Consider the following 26,631-nt stretch of genomic DNA (forward strand, 5'->3'; position numbering starts at 1 on the left):
TGTCAGTGGAGGTTCTACAGCTGTGAACTAGGTGAAGTTGAGTTTTCTTATTTTCCACATTTATTTTTAAGTCATATTTGCAGCATTCCATTTCTTGGGTGTTTTTGCAGCTCTTAAACATTTCTGAATGTCAATGAAATTGAGAAGTGGTCTGCTTTGATAGACACCAAAACTAGGAAGAGCTTATTATAGTTTTTTTTCAGATGTTTTCTGGCCCAGTTGTTCAAGAATTTCACTAACTGGATTTGGGGTTGTGAAGTTTTTTTCCCCCATTTTAAACATATCCCTTACTTGTAAACAGAAATATCAACCCCAATTTTAATGATTGGAATCTGCATGCCATGCCATACTGAATTCTGAATTGTCTTATTCTCATCATAGCACATCTCATCGCGTTACGTAGTCTAGTCAAAAATGACGAGCTGAAGGTGTCTGCAAGGCAACAGTGTATAAAGCTTCAGCACCCTTGTCCTCCATTTGGTGTTGATTAGACCCAAGTCTTTTTTGATGTGAAAATCTGGTAGCTATAAAAGGAACACTTTCCCATTTTAAACTAACTTACAATTTTAAGCGACAATTAAATCAACTTTTGAAATTTCAGTTCCACATCGATCATGTGTTCGTCAGATTAAACCAATGTTTAAATGTATTTACATGTGGAGGGAATTGAAACCAGTAATGTGAGCATTTTTATTGCCACTTAATGCCTCTTTCAGCAATGCATTATGACCGTCTTGAAATTAGAAACTATGAACCTTTTTTGCTTTCCTTTTGCTATCATTATCTTGAAGAGCACTGCTTTCTTCTAAACTACAAAAAAAGTACTTTTAATTTCATGTTTGACTAATTCAAGTCAAGCATTCAGTGTCTTAAAACTTTAATAGAGAAACAGCTGTGGGAGTTTCGTCTTAGTAACCTCTACAGGAAAGTACCAGAAGTCTGACGGAGTAACGGTAGGTTGTATTGGGCAGTGTATTTTCACACTCGCATGCCAATTCAGTGTGTTAATCTTCAGGACAGATTGCTGAATGCAAAGCAAGTCAGCTAAGCTTTGTCTAGTGGAGGATGACTTTTGCATAAACTGTCAAAGTTCAGGCGTGAGTTAGTGCTGCAGAGGATCGCTGCTTCCTGTAGATTAGTTGCCATTCAAGTTGTAAAGCTCCATTGAGGGGGGAAAAAATAGTGGGATTATGCCTTTTTTAAATGCCCCCCACCCCAAAATCACAAAAGTACCAAAATTATGACATTTGCTTAATCCATTCACTTTTGGAACTTTAATTGAACCTGAATTGTTTTCTTACTAAAGATGGCATAATTTTAATTTTTGTAGTTTTTGAGGTAGGTGTGTGGAAAGCACTGCTGAGCTTACGGTAGAGGAGGATACATTAGGGACATTTTAAGAGACCCTCAGATAGGCACATGGAAGGCTGTGAGAGAATTGAAGATGGATTGAAATTGGAACAAGTTTAAAGATTGACATTACATCATGGATCCTATGTTCTATAGTTTTAGAAAGCTCCTATATCCAGGAATGCTGAAAAATCCACATAGAAGATTGTGGGGAGAAAATCGAGAAATATGCATATTTTAACTTTCCTTTTTTCTTTAAATAGGAAAGACTTGAGTGTGAAGTACCCAGAGGATCTACCATTAACTGTCCCTAACCTGGTGAGGTTTATTCTACTGCACTCTCCCCAGTTAGTTCAGCAGGACCCATTCCACTCCTGTAACCCAGAGTGTATCCAAAAAGCAGCTGAGCTGCAGAAAGACCGCATTAGCCAGCTGGAGGAAGAGATAAAGAGGCTCCATGCAGAGATGCAAGTATTGCACCAGGCTGAAAAACAACTGGCTTCACAGCTGTCTATGTCCAGGCATGAGGAACATCAACTGAAGATCCAAAACAAAGCTCTACAGGAGAAAAATGAAAAGCTCAAACATCACAACGAGAAACTAAAAGATCTGTACCATCAGAGGAACACCGAGCTAGCTGAAACAGCAGCAAAATTAAATGAGCTTGCAGCAGTATCAAAAAAGTTGCTCAATGAAAATATTTTACTAAAAACATACATGACTTCAATTGAAGAAGAGCTGGAGATAAATACTTACCCTTCCTCAACACCATTTCCCATTGAAGAATCTGAGTTATCTTCCACTCATTCAGAAAGTACAGGAGCTGAATCTCCAAACTAACTACACAAACATTCAGGATAAAGACTGATTTTTTAAAAAAAAAATTGAGCCATACTGCTAATGTTTTTAAAATGTACTTGGGCCATGATTTGAAGGGAACTGGGCTTAGTGTGGGAGGAGAAAGAAAAACACCTGTTAATTTTTATCAAACGAGTAAATTTCTTCTTTCTGATAACCAGTTTTTGTAAAACAAAATCTTATCAGGTTCTGAGCTTAATTTTTTTTGCAGATAAGTACTGGTAAAAGGGGAAATTCTTTATTTGTTTACATTGAATATTGCACTAATGAAATTTGATTACAATGTATATAGAGTAAATTCATTTGTAAAAACTGAATTACAGGAAAGAATATTATGGTAGAGTACCACAATCAAGTTTTTAAATTAAACCATTTCAGTACTACAAACCCCATTTATACATGCATTCAATTTTAACAAACTGCTCAGCCACCATTGTTGTACAGACCTTCCGGATCATTTGTAGTGTCTAACTACAGCCTTCTCCATCATAGGCCCTGATTAGAATCAGTTTGTAGAAAGTGCTTTGGTAGCATCCTAGCAGTCACGTCATTTCAGCACAACCTCATGCACAAATTAGAGAACAATTCTGCAGTCTTCATTGTGCGACTCTGTAGAAATGATTCCTCTCATCTTCCTCCCCCCCTCCCCCCCCAACTCCCTGCTTCCATTTTCTAAACTAAAAGATCTTGCAGAATCCAGGGGTGAGAGACAAATCTGAACTAGTTCTGCCACAAATAATGATTGTAACATCAGGTTATTTTAAAACAAACACGTGAGATTCTGCAGATGCTGGAAATCTTGAGCAACACACACACACACAAAATGCTGGTGGACCTCAGCAAGACGGGCAGCATCGATGAGTCGACAGTTCCGTGCCGAGACCCTTCATCAGGAGCTGTTAAAAACTAGATTTCTAATTCTGTAGCTGCTTCTCTTCCCCTTTACAACGCCTCCCCCATTTCCAACTTGGCCTCAAGCACAGGAAAACACTGCAAGATTATCAAAACCAGGTCTGGTAACACTTACAGCAAATCATTTTTGCTTTTCAGAATACAAATGCTATTGTATGGGAAATGGACTAGAATTTCAAACTCATCCCCACACACTTACCCCCCCCCCACCAAATTCCACAGGTTCAGTAAGAATGAAAATTACAGTAGCTACTGCATTAACACAAGCTCAGTGGGCTTAGAATTCAAGGAGGAAACACTAAGTTTTAAATGGCTAGTCTTGATTTCCTTTAACATGCAGTTGCAGATCAGATTTCTGATTACACCAGGTCCAGCTGTAATGCCCTTTTAATAAGCAGCTTGAAGAGATTTAAACTTTCACAGTATGAAGAATGATCTGACTACAAATGTTTAGTCCAAAACAGCAGACGCTGTCACATGAACTGCAACTGCAGACTAGCCATGACCTTCTGAACCATTCGCTGTCAGCTTGGCTTTCCGCTCGACCCGGGGCCCTTTCGCAGAGTACTGCACCAGTAGAAAGGGCTCTTTGGTTTCTCCTTCTCCCACGATGCTTTCCTCGTCTTCTGACTGACCTATTCGCTGCAAGCGCAGGTAGCACCAGCAGCCCAGGATCAAAGCACCAAGAGCTGCTATGGCGATAAGAATGACGATCACTGTGACCACTCCGGTGGTGGGGCTGTGGTCCATTGACATGGTAAGTGTCTGTGAGCTTTCAACTTCAAATTTTGAAAAGGAGGTTTCAGCTCAGTGGCTGGAGAAGGTTCTGTAGATGAGATGCTTGTAAAAGAATCTGCAATGGGGAGAGAAAAAAAACAAATATTAGTATGCCTTCCTCTTTTTTTAAAAATAAAGATTACCAGTTGGCATGTCAACACAAGTACTCTAGATTCTGGCAATGTAAGTAATGGAATAAGTGGTCAGGTAATAGCAGGGGAGAGAAGATGGAAAAAATGCTCAGGTCAACGACTTCATCAAAATACAGACCAGTTGAAAGCAGCCAGAAACTTGCACCTCTTTCCACTGGCGCTGACTCACCTGCTGAGAATTTACTGCAAGCACAGTTCAGATTGTACATGCCAGTTTCTGCATATTTATTTTTAAATTGGGACTGAACAGGTTTGTGGGAGCTCCTATTCCACTAAAAGATTTTAATGAGGAAAAACCTACCAACAAATCAGGTGATTAATTTTCAAATTCCTTCCAAATAAGTATCTTTTTTAAAGAAAAAGAATGTGCTAGTGTTAATCTTAAAATACAGTACTTGAATTTAGCGTGCTAATGCTTTCCCCTGAAAGGTTAAGACCAATTTCCCCTCTATTTTAAATATAGGAAATAGTACTAAGAATCATTAGCAGGGAGAGGGGAAAGAAAGGATAACATACAAGTTGGCACAGATTCCTTCATACTAAGTATGTTGCATGCAAACTTCCAACATAGCACGACAATGTTGGTTACTTCTTAAGATGAAGGTATAGCAAACTGCTAGATATAGAGTAGCACATTAGGTTAGATCACACACACCCATGTACCCCAGTCTGTCCCGATGTGACTAGACTAACCTCCCTCTGCTTTGACTGTCCAATTGAGCTGGAAGCCTCACTTCTCCACCCATTTATTGCAACACAACCAGAACATTTAACAACTTTTATTTTTGTTGAGAGGTTCCGTTTTACTTAGAGAAAGCAGCTGAAGTGTTATCCACCCTCAACCCCACAGCAGCATAGTTCTGTGGTGTGAAATAAAAAGTGCAGAAATCAGCAGCTTGCTGATTTGTCTGCCCAAGTACTATCTAGGCCATTATGCATGCAAAGTATTACTAATAGAACAAGCTGGGGTCAAGCAAGAAGATGGGAAAACTGAAATCCCCACTCCTCATAAAAGAACAAGGAAGAGATACTCAAAGTTTCCAGTGAGAATTTACTGCTGCACACTTAATAACATGCCACTAAAAATTCATCAGATCTGCACCAAATTTGAAAGTAAATTTATTATCAAATGATGTATGTACTACCTTGTGATTTGTTTTCTTTTGTGCATTCACAATAGAACTAAGAAATACAACAGAATCAAAAGAACTACATACAAAGATTTGCAGGCGACCAATGTGCAAAAGCAGACAACTGTGCAAATACAAAATACCATAATTAAATAATACTGAGAATATGAGTTGTAGAGTCCTTGAAAGTCAGTCCGTAGGTTGTGGATTCAGTTTAGTGTTGAGGTGAAAGAAATCTTATCCACAGTTGTACAACAAAGCAATGTTTCTCCATGCTTTAATTTTGCTAAGGCATCTCAAAATTTCATAATTCTGCATTACCTATCTTGTTTTAAGAACAGTTTCCAGTCCATAGATGTAGAATGGACACTAACATTTATTCCAAATATAATTGTAAGGCTGAAGCTCATCTACACTCAGTGGCCACTTTATTAGGCACACCTGTACGTCTTGTTAATGCAGTATCTAATCAGCCAAACATGGCAGGAACGCAATGCATAAAAGCATGCAGACATGGTCAAGAGGTTCAGTTGCTGTTCAGACCAAACATCAGAATAGGGAAGAAATGTGATCTAACTGACATTAACTGTGAAATGATTGTTGGTGCTGGACGGGGTAGTTTTGAGAATCTCAGAAAAGGCTGATGTGGAATTCTCACACACAACAGTCTCTAGAGTTTGCAGAGAATGGTGCGAGAAACAAAAAAAAGTGGCAGTTCTGTGGGTAAAACTGGTGACAGGCCAGTGGTTCAAGCTCGACAGGAAGGCAAGAGTAACTCAAATAACATTACAACAGTGGTGTGCAGAACAGCGTATCTGAACACACAATATGTCGAACCTTGAAGTAGATGGGCGATAGCAGAAGACTATGCACATACATTCAGTTGCCATCTTGTTAGGTACAGGAGGTGCCAAATAAAGTGAGAGGGTGCAGAAGAGATTTAACAGGACTAGAGGACTTATCTTGTGAAGATCGGTTGAGTGAGCTAGGGCTTTTCTCTTTAGACAGTAGGAGAAGTTGACTTGATAGCAGTACAAAATAAGAGGCATAGATCAAATGGACAGGCAGAGACTTTTACCCAGGGTAGAAATGGCTCATACAAGGGGAATAACTGGAGGAAAGTATGTTTGGGGGGGGGGGGCAGAAGAGATGGTTGTTTTGTGTGTGTGTGTGTGTGTGTGTTTGTTTTTTTTTTACACAGTGGTAACAGATCCATGGAAATGTGCTGTCATAGGTGATGGTAGAGGCAGATACATTAGGGACTTATAGGCATATGGATGAAAGAAATATGGGGGCTACATGGGAGGGAGATTAGATTGATCTTGGAGTAGGTTAAAGGGTTGGCACGGTGTTGTAGGCTGAAGGACCTGTATTGTGCTATAGTGTTAGAACCACAGAATACTACAGCACAGTACAGGCCCTTCAGCCCTCCATGTTGTGCCAACCGCTGTAATCCTTTAAAAAAAAAGTACTAAACCCACACTACCCCATAACCCTCTATTTTTCTTTCATCCATTTGCCTGTCCAAGAGGCTCTTAAATACCCCTAATGTTTTAGCCTCCACCACCATCCCTGGCAAGTCATTCCAGGCACTCACAACCCTCTGTGTAAAATAACTTACCCCTGATGTCTCCCCTAAACTTCCCTCCCTTAATTTTGTGCACATGCCCTCTGGTGTTTGCTATTGGTGCCCTGGGAAACAGGTACTGACTATCCACCCCATCTTGCAGACCTCTATCAAGTCCCCTCTCATTCTTCTACGCTCCAAAGAGAAAAGTCCCAGCTCTGCTAACCTTGCTTCATATGACTTGTTCTCCAAACCAGGCAACATCCTGGTAAATCTCCTCTGCACCCTCTCCATAGCTTCCACATCCTTCCTATAATGAGGTGACCAGAATTGAACACAATACTGTAAGTGCGGTCTCACCAGAGATTTGTAGAGTTGCAACATGACCTCTCTACCCTTGAACTTAATCCCCCTGTTAATGAAACCTAGCATCCCATAGGCCTCCTTAACTACCCTATCAACCTGTGCAGCGACCTTGAGGGATGTATGGATTTGAACCCCAAGTCCCTTTGTTCATCCACAAGTAAAGGCTAGCATAGTGTTCTATGTATCTTTTTTTATAGCCAAATATTGTTTTGATACATTCAACTCCAAACTAACAGAGTAAGTGAGAACTAGGATGTTTGCTGCTAAATGTCTCTAGTCCTCATTCCCCCTCTCCCCCCCCCCCCCACTATACAAAAGGAATCTTATGAAACACTACTGTATTGGATAAAAATGATGGAAATACACAGTACAATATCCATTATAACCCCTCATAATAAATAACAACATTCTTTACTTGAGGCGTGAAGTGAAAACAAGGATAGTTTTATTGGAACTCTATATCACCAGAGCTTAACTACAATTCTGGTCACCATATTACAGGAAAGATGCATTTGCACTTTTAGAATGTAAAAAGAGATTTGAGGATGCTACCAGAACAAGAAAATTAAGCTGAGGAAAAATTGGATTAATTCATATTTTCATTGGAACAGGATGTGAAGTGATGCAATTTCTGTACATGTAAAACTAGAAAGACCACATTTACTTTGAGTTGAAAAAGCAAAGGATATGGTTAAAATAGCTGCTATTAAATTTAGAAGGGAAATGAAGAAATACGTCTTCAAAAGTGGAGAGGGTTTGTAGCTCGTAGCCTGAAGCATGGTAGTGTTTAAGATGTATGTGGATCAGACCAAGAACAATTTCTCTTTCCTCTCTTCCCCGCCTCTTTCACTCTCCCTCCCAAGTCAGTGTGGACACATAGTGGATGAATGGACTTCCCCATGGTGGTGGCCTCCAGTGAAGACACTGGCTCAGATTTGATCTACCATTCTGCAATTTAGCACTGCTAAGAGTTAACAGGCATGATATCGTTAACCTTGCAACTATGCACCCAAATGCTGCAGGATTAAGTTAACCCTCTCACCTTAACTCTGTTTATGAGACTGCCATCAGAATGCACTACCTTGCAACACTGAAAATTACTTCATAAATATTACATTGGACTGCGCTGCATTGGCAATATCCCAAAAACAAATAGGGATTTTCAGAATGTCTGCTTTGAAGTTTTCTGCAACAGGTTCTACAGACCTCACCTGAACTCAAATTGGCCTTTAGACCAAACTATTCAATTCATGAAGTGACCACAAGGCTAACATTAATTCTTCAGCTAAATGTAACTTACTACATGGTGCTGAAATACAAATTTTGCTTTGTTACTTGAAGGTGAAGGGAAAGTGGTATTTAAAACGCCATGTTAACCACTTGGTTAATTCAAAATGAAGCCCTTAAATTTGACCTTGGTAGAACCAGTTAAGCACAGGCTGAATGTTTTCACTAGCACCTGGTGCAAAACTCAGTTTTCTGGATATTAAATTGCAATGAGTTATTGAACACTACAGCACCAAAACAGGCCCTTCAGCCCATCTACTCTGCTGATCTATTACTCCACTTAGTCCCAATGAAAAGAATATGCAGAACTAATATAAAAACATTGAAATGTATACCTAATACTCTCTTCCTTGGTACATTCTACCTATAGCAATAAATCAGATTCTAGACAAGTTTCCATTTACCTTTCAAATGTGGAGGAGTGATCAACAAACAAATGCTCCAGTAAATCATAAAATCCTGTTAGGAGTCAAAAGTCTGTTTTCTTGTATGCAGCTATTAGTGTTTCCAGATGTGCAGCAAGTTGTTTTGAAAGAAAAATTGAGCTTTCTGTCTCTTCAGCCAATTCCCAGGTGGCAGCTGGGATGAACTGTTGGAAAGCCTTAGCAGAGGAATGCAAACCAAGACTGAGAATGGAGAAGTTTCAGTCAGTTCTAACCTGCAAAGCTTTTCTTTAATTATGAAAAGCAGGTAATTCTACAATTAAAGTATCCTGTTCCTGGATTATAGCCAGTGTGAAGCACAGTAACTGATCACTTGCACTATTAATAAGCAAATTGTATGATGAAATTTATTTCCTAGAATATAATCTTAAATCATATGAAGCTAGAAAATTACAAGATGATGTTTTTGATATTTGATAACTCAGTGCAAGTTCTGAAATTATTTAGACAAACTTTTAGTATTTTGGAGGTTCAGTCAGGACAGCCATATATTATGTAAATAAATTCTCAAAAGTCTGCCAGATCTCTCTTCAAACCCATCACAATAAATGCATACTCTGCCTTAGACAATAGACAATAGGTGCAGAAGTAGACCATTCGGCCCTTCGAGCCTGCACCGCCATTTTGAGATCATGGCTGATCAACTACTATCAATACCCAGTTCCTGCCTTGTCCCCATATCCTTTGATTCCCCTATCCATAAGATACCTATCTAGCTCCTTCTTGAAAGCATCCAGAGAATTGGCCTCCACTACCTTCCGAGGCAGTGCATTCCAGACCCCCACAACTCTCTGGGAGAAGAAGTTTTTCCTTAACTCTGTCCTAAATGACCTACCCCTTATTCTCAAACCATGCCCTCTGGTACTGGACTCTCCCAGCATCTGGAACATATTTCCTGCCTCTATCTTGTCCAATCCTTTAATAATCTTATATGTTGCAATCAGATCCCCTCTCAATCTCCTTAATTCCAGCGTGTACAAGCCCAGTCTCTCTAACCTCTCTGCGTAAGACAGTCCAGACATCCCAGGAATTAACCTCGTGAATCTACACTGCACTTCCTCTACAGCCAGGATGTCCTTCCTTAACCCTGGAGACCAAAACTGTACACAATACTCCAGGTGTGGTCTCACCAGGGCTCTGTACAAATGCAAGAGGATTTCCTTGCTCTTGTACTCAATTCCCTTTGTAATAAAGGCCAACATTCCATTAGCCTTCTTCACTGCCTGCTGCACTTGCTCATTCACCTTCAGTGACTGATGAACAAGGACTCCTAGATCTCTTTGTATTTCTCCCTTACCTAACTCTACACCGTTAAGATAATAATCTGCCTTCCTGTTCTTACTCCCAAAGTGGATAACCTCACACTTATTCACATTAAACATCATCTGCCAAGTATCTGCCCACTCACCCAGCCTATCCAAGTCACCCTGAATTCTAACATCCTCATCACATGTCACACTGCCACCCAGCTTAGTATCATCAGCAAATTTGCTGATGTTATTTTCAATGCCTTCATCCAAATCATTGACGTAAATTGTAAACAGCTGTGGTCCCAATACCGAGCCCTGTGGCACCCCACTAGTCACCACCTGCCATTCCGAGAAACACCCATTCACCGCTACCCTTTGCTTTCTATCTGCCAACCAGTTTTCTATCCATGTCAATGCCTTCCCCCCGATGCCCTGAGCTTTGATTTTACTCACCAATCTCCTATGTGGGACCTTATCAAATGTTAGATGTGGGGACTGAGTTCTTACATTATTCAGCACTTATGAACAAGAATTTCCTCACTATAGATGACCAAAACTACCATTGTGACTCCTAATCTGTTCCAATCACAGACTGTAATTCTAGCCGAGCTTCAGAATAGATCTATGCTAGTACTGTCAGCAATTTCTATCCCAGTAGCATCTCACTCCTTTTGTTACCCTTTAGATCAGACTATTCAACCAATCATGCATCAATCTCAGTGCATTTATTTATTTATTCAGCCACGCTGCCCAGCAACTTATTTAAACCTTGCCTAATCACAGGAAAATTTACAATGACCAACTAACATCATTGGACTGGGAGGAAACACACAAACACTCATGGGGAGGATGTACAAACTCCTTACAGACTACAGCGGGAATTGAACCCAGGTTGCTGGTACTGTAAAGTGTTATACTATGCTACTGTGCCACTCTGTTCTATGTGGGGATGGGGATATGTATTCAAGTCTCATTCGAACAACATTGTGACCTACACCAACTCAATCCTTACTGATTTTCATAACATTCCTATGAAGTGTCTTCCAAAGCTTTTCAGAAAATGCTAAATGAGTAATAGTTGCTTTTCATAATTTGTATGATTATAACAGCATGATCTGCTGCTGGCATCTTCAGGGAACTCTTGTTTGATTAATAGAGCAAAACAAGGCAGCTTAGATTTGTCCTGCTAATGAACTTCTGGGAAGACTGTAAGTTACTTTTAAACTTTAGAGAGGCTGCTAGATTGTACATCTGTGACGGTGTATCCATTCAGGAAATCTGATACTACATTTTTACAGTATTAAAGGAGGATCTTATGACTTAAAGTTCCTGTTGTTGCATCTTTGCCAGAACCATGTGTTGGCAGGAAGTGACAAGAACAGAATCCTGCTCCATAAATACATACCTTCTCTCGGAAAAGAAGTATGCCACAACAACCCTTCGCAATAAAACAGGCTTACTTTGGTATTCAAAATATTAGTCAGACCTCGTACTCGAGCGGCAAACATCAAAGGCAATTTTTAAAATAAAAATGAGAACCAACTTAAATCAAATGGTGCAATTAATATGACATTTCTCTTACTGACAAGCTAAGATCTAGATACTCGGTGACCACTTTACTAGGCATACCTATCCACAAATATCTAATCAGCCAATCATGTGGCAGCAATTCAATGCATAAAAGAACATAGTCATGGTCAAGAGGTTCAGTTGTTCAAACCAAACATAAGAATGGGGAAGAAATGTAATCTAAGTGACCTTGACTGTGGAATGATTCTTGGTTTCAGAAGGGGTGGTTTGATTACCTCAGAAACTGCTGATCTCCTGGGATTTTCATGCACACCAGTCTGTAGAGTTTACAGAGAATGGTGCCAAAAACAAGAAAGATCATCCAGTGAGCAGTTCTGTGAGCAAAAATGCCTTGTTAATGAGAATGGTCAGAGGAGAATGGCCAGACTGGTTCAAGCTGACAGGAAGACGGCAGTAACTCAAATAATCACACGTTGTAAGTGGTGTGCAGATGGAACCTTGAAGTGGATGGGCAACAGCAGCACAAGACCACACCAGGTTCCACTTCTGTACCTTATAAAGTGACCACTGAGTGTATATGGAAATCAAATTTAGGAAAGTAAACATGGGGTTGTGTTGATTAAATGGAACACTCCTTAAAAAGGTGCATTTAAAAGTTGTCCTTCACCCTATTGGATGAGCCATGTCAAGCAGAGCTGTTTCCAACTCTGACTAAATTCATGGATCAAAAACATTGCTTTTGGTTTATTTGTAATTTAAATTAGTTTAAAAACAAAAGCAATAAGCACTTCCATTTTAACAAACATCTGAAGAACAAGCTGTTAAATTAGTACCTTCACAAGGTAATTATTGACTACTTGTAAAAATTTCTCAAGAACATTCATTGGCTACATCCACACTAGACCGGATAATTCTGAAAACGCCGGTTTTGCGTAAAAACGATAGGTGTCCACACTATGCGTTTTTAAAAATATCTCTGTCTTCATTGAAACAGAGATTTTGGTGAATCTCCTCCTACTGCACATGCACAGGACACATCTACCGAAAACAAGCGACGTGTTTGGTGTCGAATCTCTCGCCGTAAAAGTGCGCGTTTGTGTAGTTACAGACTAGAAAAACTTAAAACGACGGACAGCTGTTGGCTTTCACGCAGAAGAACTTAAAAGTAAAAAAAAACAAATACTGGAGCATACGGAGGCAACCGACAGGGAGTCCATCGACAGTATGACCCGGCTGACGACGAACATTGAAAAACTGATTAACTCTGTTGCATTAATAAAGCACCTTGTTAAATGTATAAAACATGTCTGCATCAGTGTTATCTTGTATTTCCATACAATGTTACATTAGGCTATTACACATCTATTGTCAGAAAGTACTTGCATAAATAGGTAAACCATCTTCATACGAGCAAGGACAGAAAACAGGGCAAAGTGAGTATACTTATTTATTCAGTAAGTTATGGATCAAAGTATTTGGTGAGTACATTTCTAACTCTTCTGGCTTCAGTCTCGTTGCCGTCTGTTCTGAAATTGTTAGGTTGCGTTCAAGAAAACAATGAAATAGCGCGCTGCTGTCTGACAGCGTTTTCAGATTTCTCCGGTTACCCCGTCCACACTGATCTGTCAGAGCAGCGTTTTCTAAAATACCCACCCTGGAAAGCATTTCTGAAAAGCTCCGGTTTCGGGGGACGAAAACGTCATTTTAGTGTGGATGGAGGGTAAAAACCAAGAGGAAAAGCTTTGGTTACAGATTTATCCAGCGTAGTGTAGACGTAGCCATAGTGTAAACCTGTATGCCACAACAAAACACCAAAACCAAAAGAATGCAAAACCAAAAGAATGAACAACCTTTTTAATGTAAAATCTGAAAATGGTTCCCACGATATACCAAAAGCAAAAACAGAACATACCTAGTCAGTGACGACCAATGTCAGTGAAGGATAACTATGTATGTATTTTATATTTTTCATTATCTTCACTGAACTATTCTCAATCCACCATCTAAGTGACTGAAGCAGGTTCACTATTACATCACTTGAATGGGAAACTACCTCAAATTCTCTTTGAGCTTACCTCTGTTGTTTCCCATTAAACCACAGAACATTCAATTCCTGTCTCTGACTCCACCACAACTGATATTATAAATAGTTCTCCAACTGGGTGCAACCACCCATTAACACATCTAAAAGCCACTGTTAGCCTGTAGAACTGCTGCTTCAATGGTCCAGAGACCCAGGTTCAATTCTGACCTTCAGTGATGCTTGTTGGAGTCCACGTGTTCTCCTTCTGACTCACGGTGCTCTAGATTCCTCACACATCCCAAAATCCATAAGACACAGGCCTGTTGAGTCTGCTCTGCCTTTCCATCATGGCTGATTTATTATCCCTCTCAACGCCATTCTTCCGCCTTCTCACCATTTGACACCATTATTGATCGTGTGCATAGCCAGAGGCATTTTCCCCAGGGCTGAAATGGCTAACACGAGGGGGCATAGTTTTAAGGCACTTGAAAATAGGTACAGAAGGGATGTCAGGGCTAAGTTTTTCCACACAGAGAGTGGTGGGTGCGCGGAATGCACTGCAGGCGATGGCGGTGGAAGCAGATACAATAGGGTATTTTAAGAGACTCTCAGATAGGCACATGGAGCTTAGAAAAATAGAGGGCTATGCTAGGTAGTTTCTAGAGTAGGTTACATTGCACTAGAGTAGGTTACATGGTCGGCACAACATTGCGGGCTAAAGGGCCTGTAATGTGCCGTAGATTTCTATGTTCTAGCCCATCAGCCTCCACTCTAAATATACCCAATGACTTGGCTTCCACAGTCGTCTGTAGCAATGAATTCCACAGATCCACCATCGTGTGGGTTGGTTGGTTAATTGCCCATTAGACTGCCCTTCGGATGTAGGTGAATGGTAGGAGCTTGGGAGGCGGATGTGGAGAGAATAAAACTGAGATTAATAGGATATTACAGCACAATACAGGCCCTTCAACCCACAATGATATGCAGACCTGTTACCATTGTATGGATCCAAGGAAATGTGACTATTGACTTGCACACTGCAAACTTGTTAACCAACACTCTACTTCCTCATCCATGTCATTTAGGAAAATCTCAAAGAGTAGGGGTCCCAGTACAGATCCCCGTGGAACACCACCGATCACTGACCCCCAGGCAAAATATTCTCCATCTACCACCATCCTCTACACTAATTATGTAGTTTAAAGGGTAGTTGATGGTTAGTACGGACTTGATGGGTTGGGTCTCTGTGATTAAATCAACATCCTCATCTCCAGCTTCAAGTTCTTCAATATGATGTTGTCCCCTGGAACCATACCATCCACACAAGCAACGGAGCTCTAACCAAAGCAATGGAAAACAATTCTAATATACCCTTTCTCAATGCTGACCTCTCTGCACCTTCGACACAGTAAACCTCAATCTCATATCTATGATAACAAAGAATGGGGCTGCTGCTATTTAACCCCGTTCATATACATAGTTATGGTTGGATCATCATGACCTGGTATGGAAACACCAATGTCCAAGAATGGAAAAATGGAAAATCCTACAAAACACAGTGGATACAGCCCAGTCCATCACAGGAAAAGCTCTACCCACCATTGAACACGATTGCAAGGAGCACTGCCACAAGAATACAGCATCCATCAAGGACTCCACCATCCAGGTCATGCCCTCTTCTTGCTGCTGCCATTGGAAAGGAGGTACAGGAGCCATAGGTTCAGGAACAGTTACAGGTGTCCCTCCTCCCTTTACAAAGGTAGAGCCGTTCCTATGAAACCTTTCCTAAGCCGAAATGGCGTTAAGCAAAGAACCATTAATTTATATGGGAAAAATTTTCGTAAAAAGCGAAAATCCTCTTTGTAATGTGAAAACAGGTTACTAATGTAGGTCTTTTGTAAAAGCGAAGTGGCATAAAGTGAACATTCGTAAAGCAGGGGACACCTGTATTCCCTTTCAATCATCAGGCTCCTGAACCTGTGTGGATAACTTCATTCACCTCAACACTGAACTGGTTCCACAACTTGTAGACTCACTTTCCATGACTTGACAACTCATGCCCTCAATATTTAGTTGTTTGTTTGCACTTGCAGTGTTTGTCTTCTTTTACACAGTGGTTGGTTGTTGGTCTGTGTTTGTGTTAAAGTTTTCATTGATACTATAGTCTTTGGAATATTACAGAATATTCTATTTTATTTCTTTGTTCCACTGTGAATGCCTGCAATACAATGTATCTCAAGGGTGTATGTTGACATGCTTTGATAATAACTTTTTGAACTCCGAGCTTTGGCCAGAGCTTAGGGCTGCCTGATGTACACTGATAGCCTCTAGTTCTTGCTCCCCAATATTACAGGATAAAATGGATGTCATTCAGCACCCTGGAATTTCATTGGTCCCACTGCCCTACCAACCACACTCTCTCAAGTGCTTAATCACTTCTCTTCAAGAAGACAATTGAGTTAGAAGCAGTTAGACATGGAATTTTGGAAAAGCTAGCATCAATTTGGGAGATAATAATAAAGGGATCTGAATGGGAAGTATGATTGGAAGTGGAGACAGGACATTTTCAGCAATCTGTTGGTATTAATCATTTGAAGGGGGTGGGCTGACAGCAACAGATTTGAAGATGGGATGAGGAGGTACCCCAGGCCTAAATTCTGTATCTTGTTCTCAAATGGTCAAATATTTTATTGCCTCTGAAGGAAACTATTTAAAAACTGCTGCATTCATGCTTGGATAGAGCATTAGCAATAATTAAGAGACGGGTCTCACCACAAAGGTGCAGGCCTTTTGGCCCATCCCTGTCCATGCTAGCCGTAAGAGCAAGTCCTGCTCAGTGGGCATTTTAGAAAGCAGCAAATATCTGCATCAGAAATCTATCCTTTACCTCGTCACACGTAACAAATCAGTGGCCAGTTTGTCAGGTACTCCTGCTCATGAATGCAAATATCTAATCAGACAACCCTGTGGCAGCAACTTACTGCAAAAAAGCATGCAGACACGGTCAAGGGTTTCAGTTGTTGTTCAGACCAAACATCAGAATGGGGAAGAAATGTGATCCAAGTGACTTTGACCATGGAATGATTGCTGGTGCCAGATGGGGTGGTCTGAGTATCTCAGAAACTGCTGATCTCCTGCGAATGTTTCACACATAACAGGCTCTAGAGTTTACAGGGAATGGTGTGAAAAAACAAAAGACAGGAAGGTGACAGTGATTCAAATAACCACACGTTACAACAGTGGTGTGCAGAAGAGTATTTCTCAATGCAGACCATGTCAAACCTTGCAGTGGATGGACTATAACAACAGAAGACTGCGAATCGGCATTCAGTGGCTGTTTTATTCGATACCTCCTATACCTAATAGAGTGACTAATCAGTGTATATGAAACATAATAACATACACAAAATTCTGGAGGAATTCAGCAGAATGAATAGTTAACGTTTCGGACTGAGGGCCTTCATCAGGAATGGTTCACTGTTGAAAACAATTTTTGAAGTAACAATTCATGACTATTAGCCACTGAGTATCCAGCCCACTGATAAAAGTTGACTTGTCGCCCTAAGCAGACAGAATTGGTGGCAATTGCTTTGAAGAATCTCTAACTCCAGTCTCTATCAGAATCGATCAACCTTTCTGGCATCTTTACGTTTGTCTCAGTATATAGATCTGGTCCGAATAATAACATTGCCTCGGAAGGCAGTGGAGGCCAATTCTCTGGATGCTTTCAAGAAGGAGCTAGATAGGTATCTTACGGATAGGGGAATCAAGGGATATGGGGACAAGGCAGGAACCGGGTATTGATAGTAGATGATCAGCCATGATCTCAAGATGGTGGTGCAGGCTCAAAGGGCCGAATGGTCTACTTCTGCATCTATTGTCTATTGTTTCCTTCAGACTTCCTCCTTGTATTTAAGGATTATAAGAGCTCAAACTGGTTAGGTGGAGGCTTGCCTCAGTGAACCGGAGAGCTATGCTGGCTGGAGTCAGGGCTTTGTGCTTTGGCTCTTGGTAGGGTCACCCATGCCAGACAGGTCAAAGGGTGGAGTCCAAACTGAGAATGGTCCACCGGTCCTCCAGGCCTGGGGGGGTTCAGCTCAGGGCTAACAACCCTGACTGGTCAAACAAAACGGTCACGGATAAAGAATCCTTCTACATCTGAGTGTGATGGTATTCCTGAGTCTCCTCGGGGACCCAGTAGACTGATAGTAGTGAAAACCAAGAGTAATCTACTGACAGAATGAGGGAAGCCATGAACGCTGCCAGCAATGGAGGGCCTTCGCCACCATCAGCACCACTACGACAGTAGGAGTGGTTAGGTATTATTTTTCTTAAAGTATATTACAAAGGCACATATGCATGTTTTGCTACCTAGTCCTGGAAAAATAATTATGAATTCTTTCATATTTATCAGCAGTGCCCTTGAACTGAGCTTCAAGCCACTCTAACTGGCTGCATCACCGTTTCGTTGAAGGATTACTGCAGAGGATTGGAGTAAGCTTCAGAGAGTTGTAAAGTTAGTCAGCACCATCATGGGCACCAGTCTCTGTCGTATCCAGGGCATCTTCAAGGCTTGATGCCTCAAAAAGGTGATATCCATCATTAAGAATCTCCACCACCCAGGACCTACCCTCTTAAGACCACAACCATAAGATCGTAAGATATAGGAGCAGAATTAGACCATCTGGCCATCAAATCTGCTCCGCCATTTCATCACGGCTGATCCATTTTTCCTCTCAGCCCCAATCTCCTGCCTTCTCCCCGTATCCCTTCTTGCCCTGACTAGAATCTATCAATCTCTCCTTAAATATTCATAAAGACTTGGCCTCCACAGCTGCCTGTGGCAACGAATTCCACAGTGAGTTCCTCTCACTGTTACCATCAGGCAGGAGGTACAGAAGCCTGAAGGCACACACTCAGCGATTCAGGAACAGCTTCTTCCCCTCTGCCATCCGATTACTAAACAGACATTGAACCCTTGAACACTACCTCACTACTTTGTTATTTCTATTTTTTGCACAATTTATATTAAAATATATACACATATATATACACACACTTAATGTAATTTACTGCAAAGTTCAAATTTCACAACATATGCCAGTAAAATTAAACCTGATTCTGATTCATTATCCCACAGGTAAATACAAGCAACTCCCGTGCAATGGCTATTTGGCTTACAGAAATTTGCTCACATAGAATTCAAGGGCTGCAAGCATAGCAGTGAGGCCAATCGCTTTACAGCGCCAGTTATCACCGATTGAAGTTCGAACCCCACCACCATTCACATCTTTCCTACCTACAGAAAAGATGTAAACACGGTTGAACAAGTACCGAGAAAATTTACAAGGATGTTGCTGGGTCTGGAGAACCTGAGCTAAAAGGAAAGACTGAATAGGACAGGACTTTATTCCTTGGAACGTAGAAGATTGTGAGGAGATTTGAGGGGTGCAGATGAAGTAAATGCAAGCAGGCTTTTTTCACTGAGGTTGGGTGGGACTACAACCAGAGGTCATGGGTTAAGGGTGAAAGGTGAAAAGTTTAAGGGGAACATGAGACAAAACTTCTTCAGGGTCGTGACAGTGTGGAACACGCTACTGGCACAAGTGGTGCATGCGAGCTCAGTTTCAACATTTAAACAATGTTTGGATAGGCACATGAATGGCTGGGGTATGGAGGGCTTTGGTCCTGGTGCAGGTCGATGGGAGTAGGCATGGCATGGATTAGATGGGCCAAAGGGCCTGTTTCTGTGCTGTATTTTTCTATAACTCTATGACACTGTCTGTGAGGAGTTCGTGCATTCTCCTGTGATGTGTGGGTTTCCTCCGGGTGCATCAGTTTCCCCCCATATTCCAAAGACCGGCAGTTAGGGTTAGTAAGTCGTGGGCATGCTATGTTGGTGCTGGAGACATGGTGACGCTTGTAGGTGGCCCCCAGCTCACATTCATCGACTTGATTTGATGCAAGGTCATGTCAATGTACATGTGACAAGTAAATCTAATCTTTATATTTAATCTCTTCACAAATCACCACCCAATAACTGGAAGTATGGAATAAAATTGGCCCTCACAGAACCTGTGAGGGAGGAAAGTAAATAAATCCACAAAATTTGTTTTTATTCCAATTTGCACTTGTTGACCTATTCATAGATCACAGAAAACAGCGATACAGGCCAATCTGAGGAATGTAACTCCCCCCACCCCCAACCCATTCCTCCCTGCGGCACTCATCTATAATGAACCATTAATATTTTAATATCCGCTCAGTTCCTACAGGCTAATAGTACGTTAGAGTTCAGCATGTCAACGTAACAGATAAAAGCACCTGAAAAATCAGCCTTTTGCTGTTTAATTATTAAGTTTGTTAGCAAGCTGTGCAGCTCTCAATAGGTAGCCACCTCCTCCTTACTCCCAGTACTAAGAATGGGTTTCTTATTTGAGGACAATTTAAATATACTCGTTTTGCAATCCTAGAGTCATAGAACACTACAGCACAGAAATAGGCCCTTAAGCTCATCCAGTCCATGCTGAACTGTTACTCTGACTTGTCCCATCGACCTGCAGCTGAGCCAACGTCTCCCTTACCCCTCCCATCCATGAACCTTTCCAAGTTTCTCTTAAGTGCTGAAATCCAGCACTTCCTCTGGCAGCACATTCCACACTCTCACCACCCTCCGAGTAAAGATGTTCCCCTCAAACATTTCACCTTTCACCCTTAACCCATGACCTCTACTGATAAGCCTCCCCCAACCTCAGAAGATAAAGCCTGCTTGCATTTACCCTATCTATACCATTCATAATTTATTACACCTCTATCAAACCTCTCCTCATTCTCCTGCACCCTCAGAAATAAAGTCCTTCATTAGTCTCAAAGAAGAATAAAGTCTTATAAAGACTTTTCTACCTATATCATAGGTTCCATTAGATGTCCTTCAAGGGTTACAACTGGCTACAGCTTATCTGAGTGGAACAGAAGTTACATTAATTCAGCTGCCCAAACCTAACTCTCTGGAACTCCCATGAACCCTCTAGACCACTTTAAAACCAATCAAGAAATATGGTCCACGGTTTATGTCAACAGCCAGATCTGATATTTACACACGTACTGTTCCATTCGTGAAACGCGCAGAGTGTTGGGTAGGGATGAGGGATGGTGGAAAGGGGCGGGAAAAGGCACAGGGATAGATAGCTGACAGGCAGCAACTGCAGCTCATTTAGCAGAACTCTCACCTCAGTCTGACGGATCTGAGTTCAACCCTTACGGCAGAAAACCCCCGAGCACAAACATCCAGGCTGATACTCCAGTGCAGTACTGACTGAGTGCTGCACTGTCAAAAGTGCCAATCGTTGAGATGAGACTTCAAACCGATGCGACAGTGCTGTTTCAATGAAGAGCAGAGGAGTTACTCCCAGTGTCGTGGCCAGTATTTGCCCATTCATCAACTCCTAAAGCAGGCTACTTCCTTATTATGTTTGTACAGGCTTGCTGTTCTTAACTGGTCACTGCATTTTCTGCATAATAACTGCATTTCAGTATGAATCTGCTTAAACGTACTTCACTTGCCTGGAAGTGTTTGGGAAATCCTGAAGGGGATGTGAAACACACCACAGCAGAGCAGATCTTACCCCCTCCCCACCCCCGTTCAGAGAAGAACTCCAGTACGGGTGGTCCCAAGCCCACCTGTGAAAGGGGCTAACAACTCCATCCGTAAAAACCCAGTGCTACAAAAATGCCAACTGAAGCTCCAAAGACCTCATCTCTGGGAGAGGAAGGATCACCGATGGGCTACACCTGGGGGCATTTTGAAAGACTGGTCCAGGATAGAGGACTCGGGCGAGTTGCCTGCACCTAGTAGAACTGACTGGAGTCAGAGAGGGGTAAAAAGGATGACCAGAAACATAGCCACAAAAACCATATTTATTGAGCAGCTTTAAACTGGTCTAGAGAGTTCATGGGGCAGGAGTTCCAGAGAGTTAGGCTGGGCAGCTGCATTCATAATACAGTGCAGAAACTAGCTCAGTCGTGACAGGGCCACACTGCCAACCAACTACCATTTACACTAACCCATTCTACTGTGGAACTCAATACCCTCCTCACCTCCATCAACTCCAGTTCTGAACATTATCTGCTTACTTTGATTGTTTGCACATTTTTTTCTACACATTGGGTGTTCTTTTCTTTTTTTAATGGGTTCTATTGGGCACCTGTTGTGTGGCTGCCTGTAAGGAGAAGAATCTCGAGATTGTATATAGTATACATACTTCGATAATAAACGTACTCTGAACTGAAACTTCGAGGGATGCAGACTGTTAACGCTTCTAAACACTAGCTCAAAACCTATTTATCTAACCTTGCTTTTAACTAACACCCACAGCATTTTCATGTTTGCAATTTATCCCATCGTAAATCACTTTGAACTACGTCAGTTGTAAGAAAAATGCTCTACAAGTTATTACTATTATGAAAATTTCCAAACATTTTTTTCACCGCTCCAGCTGGTAAAACCCGAGGAGCAGACTAGGCCAACCACGCTCATTTCTCAATTGCAACGGACTTTCGGACTTTTCTCATGGTGTTTAGTATTGTTGCTTACTGAAGATTTACACAGATATTGCTGTGTAGTCCTAGTTGCTTAATGCTATTGTGTAGTGCCTTTGGGGTGACACCAGTTGTAAGTATCACTGTTGACACAATGCATAATAATAATTATTACTATTATTCTCCCCACATTCAACCACCCATCTAAACACAGGGGCAATTTACAATTACCAACTAAACTACCCAACCACAACATCTTTGGGATGTGGAAGAAAGCGCAACCATCCAAAGTGGAACAGACGCAGTCACAGGAAGAGCATGCAAACGCCACACAGACAGCACCCAAGGCCAGGACTGAACCTAGGTTACTGGAACTGCAGAGACTAGCCACAAGAGTTCAAATAGAGTATCAGCCTGACCACCAAATGTTTGTTTTCTAGCTACGCCAAGCCCTGTGAGGAGGGTCCCCATTATTAAGGAAGGGGTCGGCACAACATTGTGGGCCAAAGGGCCTGTACTGCGCTGTAGTATTCTAAGTCCTATGATATGCTGGCATTGAAGGTTTACAAACTGATCCTGGGAAATGAAAGGGTTAACCCGTGTGGAGAATTTGAAGATTCTGGGCCTGTATTCGCTGCAGTTTAGAAGAATGAGGGGAATCTCGGTGAAACCTACTTAATATTGAACGGCCTAGACAAGAGCGGATGTGGAAGAGATGTTTCCAATAAAGGGAGATTCTAGGACCAAAGTACACAGCTTCAAAATAGTAGGAAGTCCCTTTAGAACGAGATGAGGAGGAATTTTGATAGCCAAAGGGTGGCAAGTTAGTGGAATTTATTGCCACTGATGGCTGTGGAGCCCAAATCATTGGGTATATTTAAGGCAGAGGTTGACAGCTTCTTGATTGGAAAGGGCATCAAAAGTTATGGAGACAAGGTGGGGGAATAGTGTAGAGAGGGGAAAGAAATCAGCCCTAATTGAACAGCACAGCAGACTGGATGGGTGAAATGGCAAAATTCTGCTCCTATGCCTTAAGCTGTAGGGATGGTCCAGGAGTCAGAGCTGCTGCCCCTGTGTTCCATCCTGCTATCAGAAGGGATACTGTGGAATTTGCAGGTTCTCTCCTCCACTATGAGGGTTTCCCCAGGTTTTTTTTTCTGGTTTCCTCCCACATCTCAAAAGGTGTCTTGGGAGTTTCTGGCAAACTGAAAATATTCCTGTATGTCGGGTAATGGCAAAAAAAGAGTTGAGAAGTACAAGAGAGGATAATTGTAAATAAGGAGAGGTCATACAGGGCTAATAGGATTGCTCCTCCGGGAACCAGGATAAGCCCAAAAGAGCAGCGCGAACTTTTGTAGATGTTCCGTCAGAACGTGGCTATGGGACAAAGCCAAAGATTACAAACTGGAAAAAAGCCAAGCATTTGCTTCACCTACAGTCCAAGTTGTACGGGCAACCTCCTGAATGTTAACGCTCAAAAGGGCTTGAAATTTGAACTGACAGGCAAGCAGCAGTTTTGTGGAATTTTAGCGCTTTTATTGCCGCAGGGCCGTGAAATTTGTCAAAAAAAAATGTACTTTCATTAAAAACATCCGATTCCCTAAACTGATAAAGTGATCTTACACCTTTCACGTGTTTCCCTTCAACATTTGTGTGCGGTTGAACTAACTGCCAGTAGTATAGATCGGGTTTTACACCCCAAAAAAAAGCCAAAGTGCTTGTGAACAAAATTGGTTATCAAGGAATTTCATATTTTGCCAGGGGGACTGATGTAAACAAAGGAGATACGCGAGGTTGTGCTGTTCAAAATTCTAACTGCATCATAAGTTATTACTAAAAGAAAATCACTTATAAACAAAAAACCATTCGCCTCTTACTTTGTAATAGTCCAACCGCCCAAACACTGCCTACCAAGTATCTACCACACACAAAAAATCACCCAGGGTAGTTGCCCGGTTGCGAATTTAAAAAAGAGAGCGAATTGAGCATATTTCCGCAAACAGCGAGGAAATCGGTTTAAAGGCAGTCTACAATCGCAAAGACTCGCTTCCCATGCCACTCCAATGGGATGAACACCATGAATTTTTAAATTACTGCTGAAATCGCATCTCAATCCGCTGCGCGTGGAACGTGCAAAGAAAAATAAGAAATTTCAACCGATTTCCTCATCTGGCTTCCCCCCCCCCAAAAAAAAATCTCACATTATTCAGCGGCGCGGTGGGTTCGGATGAGCGGTCGGTGCGTCCCGTGTACAAACCCCATCAGCCGCTGCTCTGTTTTACGACCCTGACACTCGCAATGCCATCTAATATCGCCGTTTAAACACTGCGTCGCTTTGTTTCTCCGATCGCCGGATCCTGCATTGCTACAAAGGTTTCCACTGCGGAAAGCAGCGCCCCTGCAGTATATATTAAAAATGAAAAGCGTGCAAAGACATACACAGCTCGGGGCTCTTTCATATAAAAAAAAATCGACACAAATATCGCTTACCATTCCCGCACTCTCCGAAGAATCGCCAGTCAACTCGCAGCTCAGTCCTGGGTTACCGCAACGTTTGCGAGAGGCGGGCGAAAACTCCGCGGCATCATCTCCATACTACTGCCCGACCTTTGCGGCGCTCCCCGGGCCACCGTGCGGCAAGAACGCCGCTCGCCGCTCGCCGCCGCCGCTGTCAATTTCCTGCAAAGCTGCGCGTCCAGGCGCCGCCCCGGTGACTGACGTTCGGCGCCGCCCAATCGGAGCGGGGCGGCGGCGGCCAAGGGCAAACAGGACCCCGGGGCGAGGGACCATTTCCACACAGCCCGGAACAGCCGCGGTGTCCGCCGTCAGCCCCGTCCCCTGCAAACTGCACCATTTTGTCAAATTACTTCCAAGTTGGGAATGCATTTTCGAGAAGAGCGAGCGCAGACAAAATGTACCTTTAATCTACACCTCTTCTTGCGCAATTTGACCACTCTTGGATAAAGCTGCAGTCTCTGAAATCTTGTGTGATTTTTGCTCGATTTAAATGAAAACCTTCGACGGTGTGTGTTTTAACTCCCCCCCCCCCCCCCCAATTTCATATAGCGCAACACTTCCTAATATGAATGTCTATTGCAGGGCTTCAGAATCCCATTATCGAAAATCATTCCAAATTTAAAGGGGTTTTTAATAATGAGATTTGTCCTATTTCACATTTCTTAATATTGCTGCTTTTTAAGCGGAGGGGTTCATTTTCCATCAGTCAAATGTGAATAAAAGTCCTCTGTGGTAACGAAAGGTTTTCTCAGATTGTCCATTTCATATAGAGACTCGGTTTAATTTTGTCATTTATATGTCATGTTCATCCTTTAGAAACTACAGTGTAAGTTCCTTTTCACTGTTATGGTGGGTTAGAACCCCAGTCCCCTACCACCTTCTTTTGAACTTCGCCTTTCTTATTCAGAGTCAGAGAAAGTGAAGAAGCATACGATCCAAGGGGACCTTGCTTTGTGGATCCAGAACTGGCTTGCCCACAGAAGGCAAACAGTGGTTGTAGACGGGTCATATTCTGCATGGAGGTCGGTGACCAGTGGTGTGCCTCAGGGATCTGTTCTGGGACCCTTACTCTTTGTGATTTTTATAAATGACCTGGATGAGGAAGTGGAGGGATGGGTTAGTAAGTTTGCTGATGACACTAAGGTTGGAGGTGTTGTGGACAGTGTGGAGGGCTGTCAGAGGTGACAGCAGGACTTTGATAGGATGCAAAACTGGGCTGAGAAGTGGCAGATGGAGTTTAACTCAGATAAATATGAAATGGTTCATTTTAGTAGGTCAAATATGATGGCAGAATATAGAATTAATGGTAAAGACTCTTGGCAGTGTGGAGGATTAGAAGGATCTTAGGGTCTGAGTCCATAGGACACTCAAAGCAGTTGCGCAGGTTGACTCTGTGGTTAAGAAGGCATACAGTGTATTGGCCTTCATCAATCGTGGAATTGAATTCAGGAGCCGAGAGGTAATGTTACTGCTACGTAGGACCCTGGTCAGACCCCACTTGGAGTACTATGCTCAGTTCTGGTTGCCTCACTATAGGAAGGATGTGGAAACCATAGAAAGGGTGCAGAGAAGGTTTACAAGGATGTTGCCTGGATTGGGGAGCATGCCTTATGAGAATAGGATGAGTGAACTCGGCCTTTTCTCCTTGGAGCGATGGAGGATGAGAGGTAACCTGATAGAGGTGTATAAAATGATAAGAGGCATTGATCGTGTGGATAGTCAGAGGCTTTTTCCCAGGGCTGAAATGGTTGCCACAAGAGGACACAGGTTTAAGGTGCTGGGGAGTAGGTACAGGGGAGATGTCAGGGGTAAGTTTTTTTACTCAGAGTGTGGTGAGTGCGTGGAACAGGCTGCCGGCAAAGGTGGTGGAGGTGGATACGATAGGGTCTTTTAAGAGACTTTTGGATAGGTACATGGAGCTTAGAAAAATA

General features: G+C 42.1%; 2 protein-coding genes across 6 annotated transcripts in view; one reads left to right on the forward strand and one right to left on the reverse strand.

Annotated features, from left to right (window-relative positions):
• The window catches only part of txndc11 (thioredoxin domain containing 11), a 76,281-nt gene extending 73,681 nt beyond the window's left edge, over positions 1-2,600 (forward strand). For both annotated transcript variants that reach the window (XM_073060315.1, XM_073060316.1), the window contains exon 12: positions 1,614-2,600. In XM_073060315.1, coding sequence (XP_072916416.1) covers positions 1,614-2,190 — 577 coding nt within the window. In that variant the 3' untranslated portion in view covers positions 2,191-2,600. The remainder of the gene's footprint in view (positions 1-1,613) is intronic.
• snn (stannin) lies at positions 2,425-24,884 on the reverse strand. Of its 4 annotated transcripts, none has more exons than XM_073060318.1 (3): positions 24,674-24,884; positions 20,875-21,023; positions 2,425-3,973 (listed from the first exon to the last, which is right to left on the reverse strand). In XM_073060318.1, exon 3 carries the CDS (start codon positions 3,874-3,876, stop codon positions 3,616-3,618), a length of 261 nt encoding a protein of 86 aa, XP_072916419.1. In that variant the 5' UTR covers positions 3,877-3,973; positions 20,875-21,023; positions 24,674-24,884; the 3' UTR covers positions 2,425-3,615. The 4 variants fall into 4 exon arrangements, with proteins under 4 accessions (XP_072916419.1, XP_072916420.1, XP_072916418.1 ...); XM_073060319.1 differs by lacking the exon at positions 24,674-24,884 and adding an exon at positions 24,385-24,558; XM_073060317.1 differs by lacking the exon at positions 20,875-21,023 and having other exon boundaries at positions 24,674-24,883.
• Between the last annotated feature and the right edge of the window lie 1,747 nt (positions 24,885-26,631).

Source organism: Hemitrygon akajei, chromosome 11 (genome assembly GCF_048418815.1).
Source record: "Hemitrygon akajei chromosome 11, sHemAka1.3, whole genome shotgun sequence".
Classification (NCBI taxonomy): domain Eukaryota; kingdom Metazoa; phylum Chordata; class Chondrichthyes; order Myliobatiformes; family Dasyatidae; genus Hemitrygon; species Hemitrygon akajei.